The sequence below is a fragment of the Eptesicus fuscus genome, chromosome 21 (assembly GCF_027574615.1).
Source record: "Eptesicus fuscus isolate TK198812 chromosome 21, DD_ASM_mEF_20220401, whole genome shotgun sequence".
Taxonomy (NCBI): Eukaryota; Metazoa; Chordata; class Mammalia; order Chiroptera; family Vespertilionidae; genus Eptesicus; species Eptesicus fuscus.
In genome coordinates, this window is record NC_072493.1 from 38210822 (window position 1) to 38223769 (window position 12948).

The 12948-nt window shown below is 55.7% G+C and overlaps 1 protein-coding gene across 1 annotated transcript in view; it reads right to left on the minus strand.

Annotated features, from left to right (window-relative positions):
* The window catches only part of MEGF8 (multiple EGF like domains 8), a 42175-nt gene extending 29642 nt beyond the window's left edge, over positions 1-12533 (minus strand). The window contains exons 1-10 of the mRNA XM_008160217.3: positions 11924-12533; positions 6091-6254; positions 5660-5866; positions 4678-4858; positions 4509-4597; positions 3598-4013; positions 3037-3182; positions 2793-2915; positions 602-756; positions 177-296 (exon numbers count right to left, since the gene is read on the minus strand). Of these exons, the coding sequence (XP_008158439.2) occupies positions 177-296; positions 602-756; positions 2793-2915; positions 3037-3182; positions 3598-4013; positions 4509-4597; positions 4678-4858; positions 5660-5866; positions 6091-6254; positions 11924-12110 (1788 nt within the window). The 5' untranslated portion in view covers positions 12111-12533. The remainder of the gene's footprint in view (positions 1-176; positions 297-601; positions 757-2792; positions 2916-3036; positions 3183-3597; positions 4014-4508; positions 4598-4677; positions 4859-5659; positions 5867-6090; positions 6255-11923) is intronic.
* Between the last annotated feature and the right edge of the window lie 415 nt (positions 12534-12948).

Genomic DNA, 12948 nt, shown 5'->3' on the forward strand with positions numbered 1-12948 from the left:
GGGGAAAGGGTCAAAGTTTAGGGGTCAGCAATCAGGAATCGGGGATGCTGATCTTGGATGTGAAACAAGTCTCCTGTGTGTGAGTGTGGGGGAGTCCTTCTTCACTTGCTTTCAGCAGAGGGAGACACTGAGGGCTGGTCTCTGTGCGAGGGGGGAGTGTGAGGACAGCTACTCACAGCCCCCGAGGGGGTCCCAGGAGGCAGTGCAGCTTGGCAGGACCCTTGACACCAACTGCATTCGGGGTCTCGAGAGCAGACACTGTGGTCCGTGTACATGGAACAATAGTCCAAATGGTACTGTGGAGAGATAGGGGTGGAGGATGGGGCGCCTCAGACAGGCCTGTTCCTGTATTCCCACTCATTTTATCCCAGGGAACCCCGACTGCTCAGCACCTTGAGGATTCCTGTCCAATCCTCTTCCAGTGCCAGGAACCACTGCCCCTCTGCCTCCATTCCTCCTCCCTGAACCTGGGAACCAACATCCCTCCTCTTATGGACCTAGGGACTCCCACTACTTATCCCAAGGACTCCCAACTTTCTCATCTGTGGGAACCATGCCACCTCCTCCCCAGCCACCCTCTCCCTATCACCCCAATACTCACGTCTGGGGCAGGCGCCTGGAACACAAAGGGGGGCACCTTGTAGGCCATCAAATCCCCACGGGGCCGGCCACTGTACCCACCAGCCACCAACAGGACACTGCCACCAAGCACAGCTGCCACATGTGAATATCGACCACTGGGAGGCGCTGCTCGGCCTAGAAGAATACAGACCCCCCCCAAGGACATGGGATCCCCAATCCCCCTCCCTCCTGCATGGCTCCCCTGCCCAGAGGACGACACCTGGCTCTCCTTTCTCTCCTCTGGCCTCCCGTATCCTACACGAGCCACCTTTCAGACAGAGTATGATCTCTACGGTCAGAAAACTTGGGTTCGCCCTGGCTGGTCTGGCTCAGTGGATAGAGTGTCGGCCTGCGGACTGAAGGGTTCCAGTTCAATTCCAATCAAGGGCACATGCCTGGGTTGCGGGCTTGATCCCCAGTAGGGGGCATGCAGGAGGCAGCCGACCAATGATTATCTCTCATCATTGATGTTTCTATCTTTCGCTTCCTCTCCCTTCCCCTCTGAAATCAATAAAAATATATTTTTAAAAAAGTAAAAGAAAACTTGGGTTCAAATCCTGGGTCTAACATTTTTTTTTTTTTTGTGGGTCTAACATTTACTTGGGTTTAAATCATGGATCAACTACTGACTAGCAGGGTAGCCTTGGGCAAGAAACTCGATGTCTCTCCGATTCTGTGTTCTCTGCCCTTAGGGAGCTGCCTGGCTCTCACCTGCTTTTTGTCTGCCTGGCAATGGCCTCCCTTGTGGTGACAGCCTCTGATTTTCCCCCAGAAAACAACCTTCTCCCTCTCCCAGTCCACAAGGTTCAAGTCAAGCCATACCTGCTTCGGGCAAAAGTGGGGCTTTAGCCCAGGCTTATCAGTGTCAGTGATTAGTTCAGGATGGAACTCAATTCCTACAATTCTTGGGGGGGAAACACTCTCTTCCCTCTGGGATTTTTTTTTTAATATGCTTTTATTAATTTTAGAGAGAAAGGAACAAGAGAGAAAGGAACAAGAGAAAACAAGAGAGAAAGGAACAAGTTGAGAAAGAAATATCGATCGGCTGCCTCCTGCATGCCCCCTACTGGGGATCTAGCCTGCATTCTGAGCATGTGCACAGACTGGGAATCAAACCTCCACCTCTCGGTGCATGGGACAAACTTAGCCACACCGGCAGGGCCCCTCTGAGCATTTTAAAGGGGTAAAATATCATCCAAGAGCTGCTGGTGACCATCTACCAAAGGAAAGCTGGCTGGAGACTGAAGTACACTCAGCCAAGAACTGGAGAGAGAAATGGCTAATGCCATTATGTGAGCACCTGGATCCAGCCCAACCTGAAGCTGGCCAGAGTTTTCACTCAAGTTAGCCCAGAAATTCTCCCTTTTGCTTAAGCTGGTTGGGTTAGATTTCTGTCACAACCCAGAGTCCTGATCGACAGGTAAGTGGTTAGTGATTGGTGACTCCCCCACCCTCTTACTGAACCTGAATGCTCTGTAAGCACCTGGGTCTTGGTCCAGGAAATCCCAAACTACAGAAGAGGAAGAGATTGCAAAAACCTCCCATTCTCGCCTGCCCAGTAAAGGAGCCTAAAAGAGGGAGAGGGACAGGCAGAGGAGTCCTGGGTGGGAGATCTCAATGTCAGGCCCAGGCTTTATCCCTGATGGCTACACAAAGCTCCTTGGGGACCTTTCCCCAGTGCCCACCCTTCCTCTGTCCTTGCTCTTCTGTTCAGCGGAGTGGGGAGAACAGACAGCCTCTGGGAAGTCTGTAGTCCCCTAAATGATAAGCCCCTTTGTGAGGAAGGGACCTGATCTAATGCGTTCGAAAGGTTCCCCACACCCCCTTTAATTATGGCTTCTGTACAGGTAGTTCCTTGGGGCCAGCCATCCTGGTTTTGCCCTTGCCCTCTGTGTGACCCTGGAAAAGTTACCCCTTCATGGGCATTTCCCTCTGGAAACTGGCAAACCTGAACTGGAACCTAGGTCTGATGCTGCTGTAACTGCCGCCCATCTCCATGACAACAATGCCCTGGTCCTGTCTGCAGTGCAGGCTTGCCCCCGAGCAGGCTCAAATAGCATGTCTGGCTCACCCCGACAAGGACCGAGGTGGCTCTTGCCCAAAGCCCAGATTCACTGTGGGGGGAAGTGTGACCTTCAGGAGCCCCTCAGGAAAACAGAGGCGTCACTCACCCTCAGGCGTTCCTGGCGGGGCAAGCTCAGCCCCTGACACCCACTGATGGCAGCCCAGGTGGTAGAAGAAGATGCCATCTTCATAGCACTTTTCCTCCTGGTAATGGGTGTGCACGTTGCCTCCTGGGAAAGAAGGAAAGGGGCACAGCTGGCAAGGCTGGGGGAGGTGGGGCACCCGCGCAAGGAGCCGCAGCTCAGGGCTGCTTTGGACCCCGGCAGGCAGGCAGGCGGGAAGCCTCCTCACCATAGACCACCATGTAGTTGCCCAGGACACTGGCCGTGTGGAAGGCTCGCTCCCGTGGGCCCTGCAGCCCATCCCGGCCCTTCAGGGTTGTCCACACACGCCGATCCACATGGAAGAGCTCCGTGGCGTTCACCCGCACAGAGAACCTGTGGGGGAGGCAGAGGAAGGGCTCAGGGCAGGAGAGGCCTCTGTCCCGCCTCTGGGCTGTTAAAGGTACGTCATCACTCAGGGTTGAGACCGGCGGTAACTGGGTTTATGTCCCCTCAGAACTAGAAGCTCCTACGGGCAGGACCCAGGTTGGACTTATATCTGGGTCCTGCATAATCTAGCCAGAGCTGGACACCAAGCAGGGGCTGGTGGGTTGGATGGACAGTGGGAGTGTGTGGGGAAGCGAGTGACCAAGAGATTGAGTGGGTGCGTGAATGAGTGAATAAATGAAGGAAGGAGTGACTGAATGCCTACAGGAGTCCATCGGTAGGCAAAGCCCACTAAAGACGAAAGGCCCAGGTATGGGGCCAGGCCCGGCCCTGCAGAGCAGAGGTTGTGGGGCAGGTTACTCACCGGGCAGTGGAGGGCCGGTGTCCACCATGAACCAGCAGGGCTCGAGATGGGGCGTGAAACACCATGGAGTGGCCGGTGGCGGCAGGGGGCCGCCCACCTGCCGGAATCACCTGCTCCCAATAGCCCCCGCTGGTGCTGTCCAGGCGGAAACGGAAGAGGCCGGAGGAGAAGAGGTCGTGCTGGGTGCGGCCACCAGACACATAGAGCCAGATGTTGTCCACTAAGGCAGCTGCGTGGCCTGCCAGGCCCGGCGGCCCCGCGGAACCAGAAGCAGGCGGTGCCAGTTGCTCCCAGTGGCCCCCGCCCAGGGGGCTAAAGGCCCACACGTCGCTAGTGAGGGAGCCATCGGCCAGCTCACCGCCCATCAAGATCAGGGAGCCGGCCCAGGCCACGGCCACATGGGAGTGACGGGCAGCCTGTGAGGAAGAGAGAGGAGACAGAGACGGAGAGGAAAACAGATGGTGACACACAGAATGACAGAAAGAGCCAGACGCAGACACAGAGACGCAGAGACAAAGATAGACACCGAGAGAAAGACAGGTGGTGAGACAAAGAGAATGGAGAGACAGAAGAGAGACAGAGCCATAAAGACAGACACGTGTGAATACAAGCAGAGGAGAAACAGAGAGACACAATAAGGAAGGCAGAGCCAGGGAGACAGAAATAGGAGGAGAAGTGACAGAGAAAGAGAGATACAGTCCAGAGAGAAGGAGACACAAGTCAGAGAGATGGGCCAGGAGAGAGACAAGACACACAGAAAAAAATCCGAGATGCCGAAACAAAGGAGTAGGTGTTCCCCTATCAAGCTGCAGGCTGGGGGTCTACAGGGCGAAGAGGTGGCTCTGGGAGGCCCTTGCTGGGACTGACAGAGGGGCAGGCGCCTCCAGGCAGGGCAGAGATGGGGTCCGTACCGGGGCGGGACTCAGGTCCCAGCGCTCCCAGGTGTTGGCGGAGAAGTTATACAGCACGAGGTCACCCAGGGCGCTGTTGAGGTCCTGGCCTATGAAAGGTGGATGGTCTCAAGCCCTGGCCACAGGCTGCCAGGCCTCCAGACCCCAGACACGACCCCCATTTGCTCACCTCCAAAAACGGCCAACAGCCCTGGTGGGGACAGGAAGGCACCAGCTGCCCCGACACGGGCAGGGAAGGCAGGGTCCCCGGCACTCACATTGTGCCACCAGCCAGCCCCCTGGTTCTCCCACAGGTGCAGGTCACAGGCACGTCCCAGGAAGCCGGGCTCACAGCGGCACGGTCCCAGGGGCTATGGGGAAGGAGACACAAAGGCAGGGGATAGAGAGAGAGACAGGGAGACAGGGGGAAGAGAGCCAGAGCCGGAGTGAGACGTGGAGCAGAAAGGGAGAAGGAGAGAGGTGAACAGGAAAGGAGAGAATGGGGTAAAATAAAGAGTCAGATGAGCAAAGGGAGAGAGACAGAGACAGGAAGGAGACAGATCAACAGACAGTGGGAAAAAGTGACAGAGATACCAGAGGAGGCAGAGAGGTGGAGAAAAGCAGACAGACCAAGAGAAAAAGAGAAAGACCCAGAGGGAAAAAATGAGAACAGACAAAAAGAAAACAGATGGGCGAACAAAGACGGGGAGGCCAATGTCTGAGCTAGAAGAGCTCAGATCTGGGGAAGTCAAGATCGGTAGGGCTCAAGGCGTGATCCAGTCCCAAAGATGGACATGCAAGTCTTGGGCCAAAGTCAGTGGTTGAAAGTCAAAGTCATGGCTGGGGGAACAAAGCCAGGTTGAGTGGCTGGGTGGGTGGATGGAGTCAGGCCTGGCAAGAGGAAGCAAGGTGAGAGGTGAGTTGTAGATGAGAACAGAAGTGGGCTTGGGCAGACGAGGGGCCCCAGGTGAAGGTGGGGTGGGGTTGGAGTAGCAGGGAGGGTGAAATCCGGAATGAGAGGGCAGTACTGTGGATGAGAGCAGGGTCGCTGGTGTGGGGTCAGGGTCACGGCAGAGGGTGGAGGGGCAGGGGGAGTCAGACTAGGGCAGTCGGATCAGGAGAGGGGAGCAGCAGGTGTGGTCACAGGTCAGGGCCCGGGGGGACAGGCTCACCGAGGCACAGGTGCCATGGCTGCCACAGTAGGCTGAACACTCCTGCAGGCCACAGTCAGGGCCCCCCCAACCTGGCTCGCAGGCACACACCCCCGGGGACCGGCACTGCCCATGGCTGCGGCAGCCCCCGGGGCAAAGGGAGAAGCGGAAGGAGGCATTGAAGCCCAGCAGGTTGTAGTTGGCATCGCTGAAGAGGTGCAGCAGCATCTGTAGGCACAAGGGGGCAGGGCTCAGGGCCCTGACTGGGAGGTGGTCCACTCCTGCCCCCTGGAGGTCCCCACTTCCTTTCTTTGTCTCTCTACACCTTTCTCTGTCCCTCTGTCCTTCTGCCCCTTCCGCCGTCTCTCTGTCCCTCCCTGTGTTCCTCTACCCACTTGCCCCACACTGCACTGAGATCCTCCAGCCACAGCCCACGGCCCAGCCCCACCAACCTTGCCAGAGGAAGCCTCGATGGGTGGGGGTCGGGTGCTCCCACTCAGACTGGCAAGCAGGGGCCCTCGGGGGGAGTCACCGTCATACACGAACAGGTAGTCATACGTGCACTCCGTGTCAAGGAAAAGGAAGTCCAGCAGGATCCGGTGCTGGGGACTCGGTGCTGGGCGGTAAAACAGAGGGGCCGGGCTCAGATGTGAACCCTCTCCCCACACCTCCATGCAGACCACCCACAAACACCAAACCCTGCTCTGCATAATGAGGTGACCCAAAGACGAGTCCGATCTGGGCCCTGTCTTTGAGGGGCTCCTGGTCTCATAGCCCAGGGAGGTCAGAGTTCAGATAAGGAATTGCAGTATCAGCCCTGGAAAGGACTCCTGAGGTGGGGCTGACCACCCTCACTGTTCAGATGGGCAATGGACCTGCTGAGAGAGGGAGCCCATCTCAGTGACCAGACAGAGCTGTTCCCATTTACTCTTCTTCTTCTCCTTTTTTTTATTTCAGACAGGAAGTGCAGAGGGAAAGAGAGAGAGAGACATCAACGATGAGAGAGAATCATTGATCAGCTGCCTCCTGCACAACCTACACTGGGGATGGAACCCGCAACCCGGGCATGTTCCCTGACCGGGAATCAAACCGTGACCTCTGGTTCACAGGTCGATGCCTAACCACTGAGCCATGCAGGCTGGGCTCTTTTTTTTTTTTTAACTTGTTCTTTTTTTTTTTTTTTAAACTTGAAAGTGTTACATATGTCCTCTTTTTTCCCCCACTGATCCCTTCTAGCCTGTCCCAAGCCCTGACCCCAGGCCCTCACCACCCTACTGTCTGTGTCCATGGGCTGTGCATAAATCCATACAAGTTCTTTGGTTCATCACTTCCTACCCACCCACACTCCCCACCTTCCCTCTGAGATCCCACAGTCTGCTTATGCTTCTATTTCTCTGGATCAGTTTATTTTGTTCATTAGATTCCACACTTATTTTCTCTTGAACTTTGGACACCGCCCCCCCCCCCCCCCCCGCCTGGGGGATGGGGCCCAGGCCCAAGCAGAGAGGCACACTCCCAGATGGAAAGGGGCCTCTGTGAACGTTCCCAGTTCCAGGCCGAATAGAGTTCCTAGGGAAGAGGCTGATTCCTTCCCCTTGGACACAGGCTGAACCTTAAACACCACAGCTCTTCTCCGCCCCACCCGGGGTCTCGCCTCTCTGTTACTGTGGTACCTAAGGGCACAGACTCGAACCAGATTGCCGGGACTCAAATCTTGGCTCTGCCACTTATGAGTTACTAGCTATGTGACCTTGAGCACGCCACCGAACCTCTCTGGATAGGTTTCTTCATCTGTAAAGTGAGGACATAACGGTACTGTGGTGGATTCACACCTCCTGGCCACTCCTCCCATGGAGAGGTGAAGGCTGAGGCCTGCCCTTTCTATCTGGGGAGAGCCTCAGAGACGAGTTTGACCAACAAAGCAGCAAAAGTGGCATTCTGGGGCTTCCGAGGCTAGAGCAGAGGAAGCTCTGCAGCTTCTGCCTGAGCAGTATGGAATGCTCCTGCTCAGAACAGAGCTGTCACACTTTAAAAAGCCAAAGCCACATGAAGCGGCCACCTGTAGGCATCCCAGCTGACAGCCCCAGCTGCGTTTTCAGCTGACAGCCAGCATCAACTGCCAGCCCTGAGCCGGATTCCTGGATGCCCAGCCCAGGTGAGTGAGTGCTCAGATGACCGCAGCCCCAGCTGACACATGGCTGGGCCTGCGTGAGAGGCGATAATGCACAGAAAGGGCTCAATGGGGCCTAGCACTCCTCAGTGCTGCTGCTTCTAGTACTGCCAAGATTCTTGCTCTGCCAGGTCCTGGTTCCAGAAGGCTCTCATCCCACATCGCACACTAAGAGCTCATGGAAGTCTTCTGGGCTAGGGAAACTAGACTTGGGTTCCAGCTCTGTGTCTGACCTGCTGGAAGACCCTGGCCAGCCCCTTCCACCATGCCTGCGGGAAGAGCCGGCTGCATACTGGAGATGTTCACGGAGTACTCACTGGCTGTGTGATCTTGGGCCAGTGCCCTGGGCTCTATGAGCCTCAGTTTCCTGCATGTAAAATGGGGATTAGGCCGAAACCAGTTTGGCTCAGTGGATAGAGCGTCAGTCTGTGGGCTGGAAGGTCCCGGGTTCGATTCCGGTCAAGGGCATGTACCTTGGTGGCGGGCACATCCCCAGTGGGGGGTTGTGCAGGAGGCAGCTGGTCGATGTTTCTCTCTCATCGATGTTTCTAACTCTCTATCCCTCTCCCTTCTTCTCTGTAAAAAAGTCAATAAAATATATTAAAAATTAAAATCACAGAACTAGGTTTCATAAATAAATAAATAAATAAATAAATAAATAAATAAAATGGGGATAAGTTTCCCCACCCATTAAGGCCAGAGTGGAGATTCGAAATGGTGACTCTAATGTGCCAGCCCAGGCCTTGTGCTCTCACCAGAACCACTGATCAGTCTCCTTCCTAGCCTCTCAGCCTTCCATCTTGCCCTGACATGGATCTCTGAGTGATCTTCCCAACTCAACATCTGGCCCTGGCCTGCCCTTCCCTGCTCAAAAGCACTCCACGGCTCCCACCATTCTCAGGAGAAAATCCAGCTCTCTACCCTGACATCTGAAGTCTCACCTGGCCTCACATCACCCCACCGCTTGCAGCTCCACCAGGTGTCGGGCCTTTGCACATGCTTCTTCCTCTCTCTGAAGCACATTCTCCCTGCCTGCCTGCCGTCTCCCCATCTCCTCCAGAAAGCCTCCCCTGATACCCCCCGGCTGGATTAGGTACCCCTCTTAAGGGTTCTCACTTCCCATTATAACCTTCATTCTCCTGGGCCAGGACCATCTGTAGCCAGGTCTGTCTCCCCTGCAGCCGAGGAGGCCCACAGGGCAGGGCCTGGACCTAACTCATCTTGGGTTCCCTCCCTGACAGTACCCAGCACAGAGCAAGGGCTTGGGAAATGCTGGATGAAAGAATGAGGAAATGCACAAAAGACAAAATAATGACGTTGGCAGCTCTCCTCAGGCTATGACCAGAGCCCCGGAGAACATCACTACAGACCCCGAGCCATGGTCTGGGGAACGCAGACCGTTCAGCCAGACCAGACAAGAACTCCCAGTCTTACCAGCCTCAACCAAACTATAAAGCTCAAAACAAGTACATCTTTGTTAAGTGCCTGCCAGAGGCAGGCTCACCATCTGCCTTCCCCAAGTTCCTCCCTACGTTCAAGGTCTCCTGTTTCCACCCAACATGGGCCCAACACCCATGCCATCTAGAAGAGACCCAACCACAAAACCCCCTGCTTTTCAAAAGCAAAAGCCTCTTATTCATGAGGACGGCACAATAAAATGTGGCTTATTTCTTTAACAGCTGGGAGGTTTCAGAGGTGATAGGCTTTGGGAAGAATGGGAGATCAAAGGGGATCTGGACGTCTCCCAGACTCCTCCCCACCCCAACATCCAGCCAGTTGGTCCCCAAGTCTCACTGGTGAAACTTCACAAACATCTCTCAGTGCTCTCCTCACTTCTCCACCTCCTTAGTTTCCTACCCAAGTCAGAACTCATCCTCTCCTGCAAGACTAGCACACCAGGTTCCCAGTTTGCCCCCACCTGGCTTGAGAGCCAAGTCCCACTCCTACTCAAAATCCTTCTATAGCTCCCCTGCCATCCCAAGAGCAAAGCCAAGCTGGTCTGAGTGCCACTCAGGGCCCTTCTTCCCCTGCTTCTGGTGCCCTCCTCACCTTTCAGCTAACAGGCCAGCCAGACCAGAAACACCTACATGTGGCTCCTAAGACACCAACCTCTTCTTTGTCTTCATAGAGGCTGCTCCCTTTTCTTATCCAGTAAACTCCTATGCATGCTTCAGAACCCTGCTCCAGTGGCTTCTCCTCTCTGATCCCCAGCAGTGTCCTCTCACTCCCTTACAGGCTCCTCTACCCAACCCTGTACCTCCTTCTGTCTCGGATCTGGGCTCACTGTGTCCCCAAACAGGCAGGGGCTCTTCAAGGCCAGAGGATGTCATATACCCCCAAAACATATACATACTTCCCATTCCGTTCTCACACACACACACACCCCCGAGACAGAAATAGCCCCCAAAGCTAGGGACAGACACACATGCCCAAGAAACATGCTTCATCCATACCCCACGCAACAGACATAGATAAATAACATATAAAACATAAATGAGATCATGTCCTTCCCCTGTTGAAAACCACTGCATGGACCTAGCAGGTTTGGCTCAGTGGATAGGCGTAGGCTATAGACTAAAGGGTCCCAGGTTCCATTCCGGTCAAGGGCACATGCCCAGGTTGTAAGCTCGATCCCCAGTAGTGGACGTGCAGAAGGCAGCCTATAAATGATTCTCTCTCATCATTGATATTTCTCTCTCCCTCTCCCTTCCTCTTTGCAATCAATATATATATATATATTTTTTTTAAAAAGAAAACCCCTCCATGGCTCCCCAGTGCTTCAGGGTAAAGACCAAGCTCCACAGTCCACAAACGGAGGCCCTACACGACCCAGGCCCTGTCGCACCTCTGGCCTTTGCCCAGGACCTCCTCTGGGGGATCCCCAGCTCTCCTGGGAGGCCAGCTCCTACATCCACGCCAAGGTAAGCCTCCCTGGACTTCTCTTCCACCTCCCTACTGCCCTAAGGACACAGTTCAAAATCACAAGGTCCTACACCCTCTGCCTCCCCTCAGTCCTCAGCTTCTGGCTCATGGTTTGTCTTGTATTCTGCATTCTACACACTGCATTTCTTCTTTCTCAAAAGCAGCATACCCTCCTGCATCCAGGCCTTTGTATGGGCTGTTCTCCTTGCCGGGAATGCCCTTATGCTCCCTCCTACACATGCCTCTGGTCTCGGCTACTGCCCAAACTAAGTCAGACATTTTCTCTGGGCTTCTCTCTCCTTGGGGGTAAGTGTGTTTCCCCCACTGGACTGGAAGCCCATGAGGATAGGGCTGGGGCCCTTGCACAGGCTGTTCCCTCTTCCTCCTCCTCCTGATTCCTGTTGGTCCTTTAGTTCTCAGCTCAGACACCTCCTCTAGGAAGCCCTCTGCTCTCCCTGGTCCCCAGGCCAGGCACCTCCTCTAGGACCCCCCACACCTGTGGGGTTCCTCCACCACAGTACCAACTGCTCTGGACTGACTAGTAATGTGTCTGTCTCCCCCCCCCCCCCCCCCCCCCTGGATCCCAAGCCCCAAGTCATCAGGAACTTCTGGGACTGCCTTGGTCTCTGCTATGTCTCAGTAGCAAATATTGTATCTGGCACATGAATGATTGAAAAAAATGCTTTTTATTGATGCTTTCAAAATGACAACAGTAATAAATCCTAGTATCACGTACTGAGCATTTACTCCTTGCCAGGCATGTTAAAAACCTGTTCTCATTTCATTCCAACAACCCTATGAGGGAGCGGAGCAGCACGAAGCACTATTATTATCCCCACTTGGGGGAGGGGAAGCTGAATCTCAGAAAAAGAAACAACCTTCCCAAATTTACAAAACTCGTTATCAGTGGAACCGAAATTTGAAGCAAGATGGTTGGGCTCAGAGCCCGAGTTTCTAACAATTGCTCAGAACACCCATATTGATGCCCCTAGCTTGTAACTGTCCATCTGAGTCTGGGCACAGCTCCCCCGCCAGATTCAAGGCCTTGCAGGGCAGGGCACAGGTGGGCTGCTTTTTAAAGCAAAGGACCTGGCACAGCAAAGGACTCTCGGGATGTGGTGAATGGATGAATGAGTTCGCAAACGAATGAATTAGCAAATGACTGGGTGTGTGACCCGCACTGCCCCACTCACCCTCGATGAGCCACTCGCAATTGCCATTGACGCTGTAGTTGCCCGCACCATCCGTCACGAAGCCTGGGGCCTCCCGCAGCACTTGCCGCTGCCCCTTGCAGTCCCCCGCCCGGGCCCCAGGGGACATCGGCCCCAGCATGGCCAAACACAGAGCCAGGCCGGCGGCCAGAGCCCGGCCCAGGGCCATCGCCGCCTCCAGCACTGACCCTTACAGATGGCACGGGCCCTCCACCGATGCGAGGCCCGGAAAATGCGACCTCTATGGACGGGACATGGCCTGGCAGACCGGGGAGGCCCAGGAGTCGCAGTTCCCGTGAAGGGAACTGCCTCTGTGGACGGGCTCTGGGAGTCGAAAGGTGGACCCTATAGACCCATGATAGGCCCTGTAAATGGGGTTGCTATGGACAGGGCCGACCCCTAGGGACCGTGGGAGTCCCTTATAGACACAGGTCCCCATAGGCTGGCTGGCCCCATACACGATGTCCAGCAATTACAGACGCGGACCGCTGCAGGCCAAAACGGACCTTAGAAATGGGTGGGTCCCCATGAGGCGAGGGGCCCTACAGCCGGACGAGGGCCTCCACAGAGGGTGCGGGCCGGGCCGGGCCGGGCCGGGCCGGGCCGGGAGAGACTCCAGGCGGGGGCGGAGCCCGTCCTCACGGGCTCGGGCCTGGACCGCAAGACTCACGCCCTGGCTCACCCACCCGCGCCTCCCTCCGGAGCCGGATAGGCCCGATCACAGAGACGAGGGGACTCCCGAGCCAGAGCGGCCCCGGGAAGGTCGCTGGGTGGGCGAGGGGGCGGGGCCGAGCGGCCGCCGGGGGAGGACTGGGGGTTGGGAGAGGAGGCGAGAAGTCGCGGAGCCTAAGGTCAGAGCGGCCAGGGGAGGACTGCGGAACACCAAACCCGACCCTCCACAAAAGCGACTTCCGGAAACTTCCCCGCCCATTCGTACCCGGACGCATGCGCAGCATAGAACGTCTTGGCCTGTGAAAAAAGAGAGAATTGCACATGCGCAATGCTAA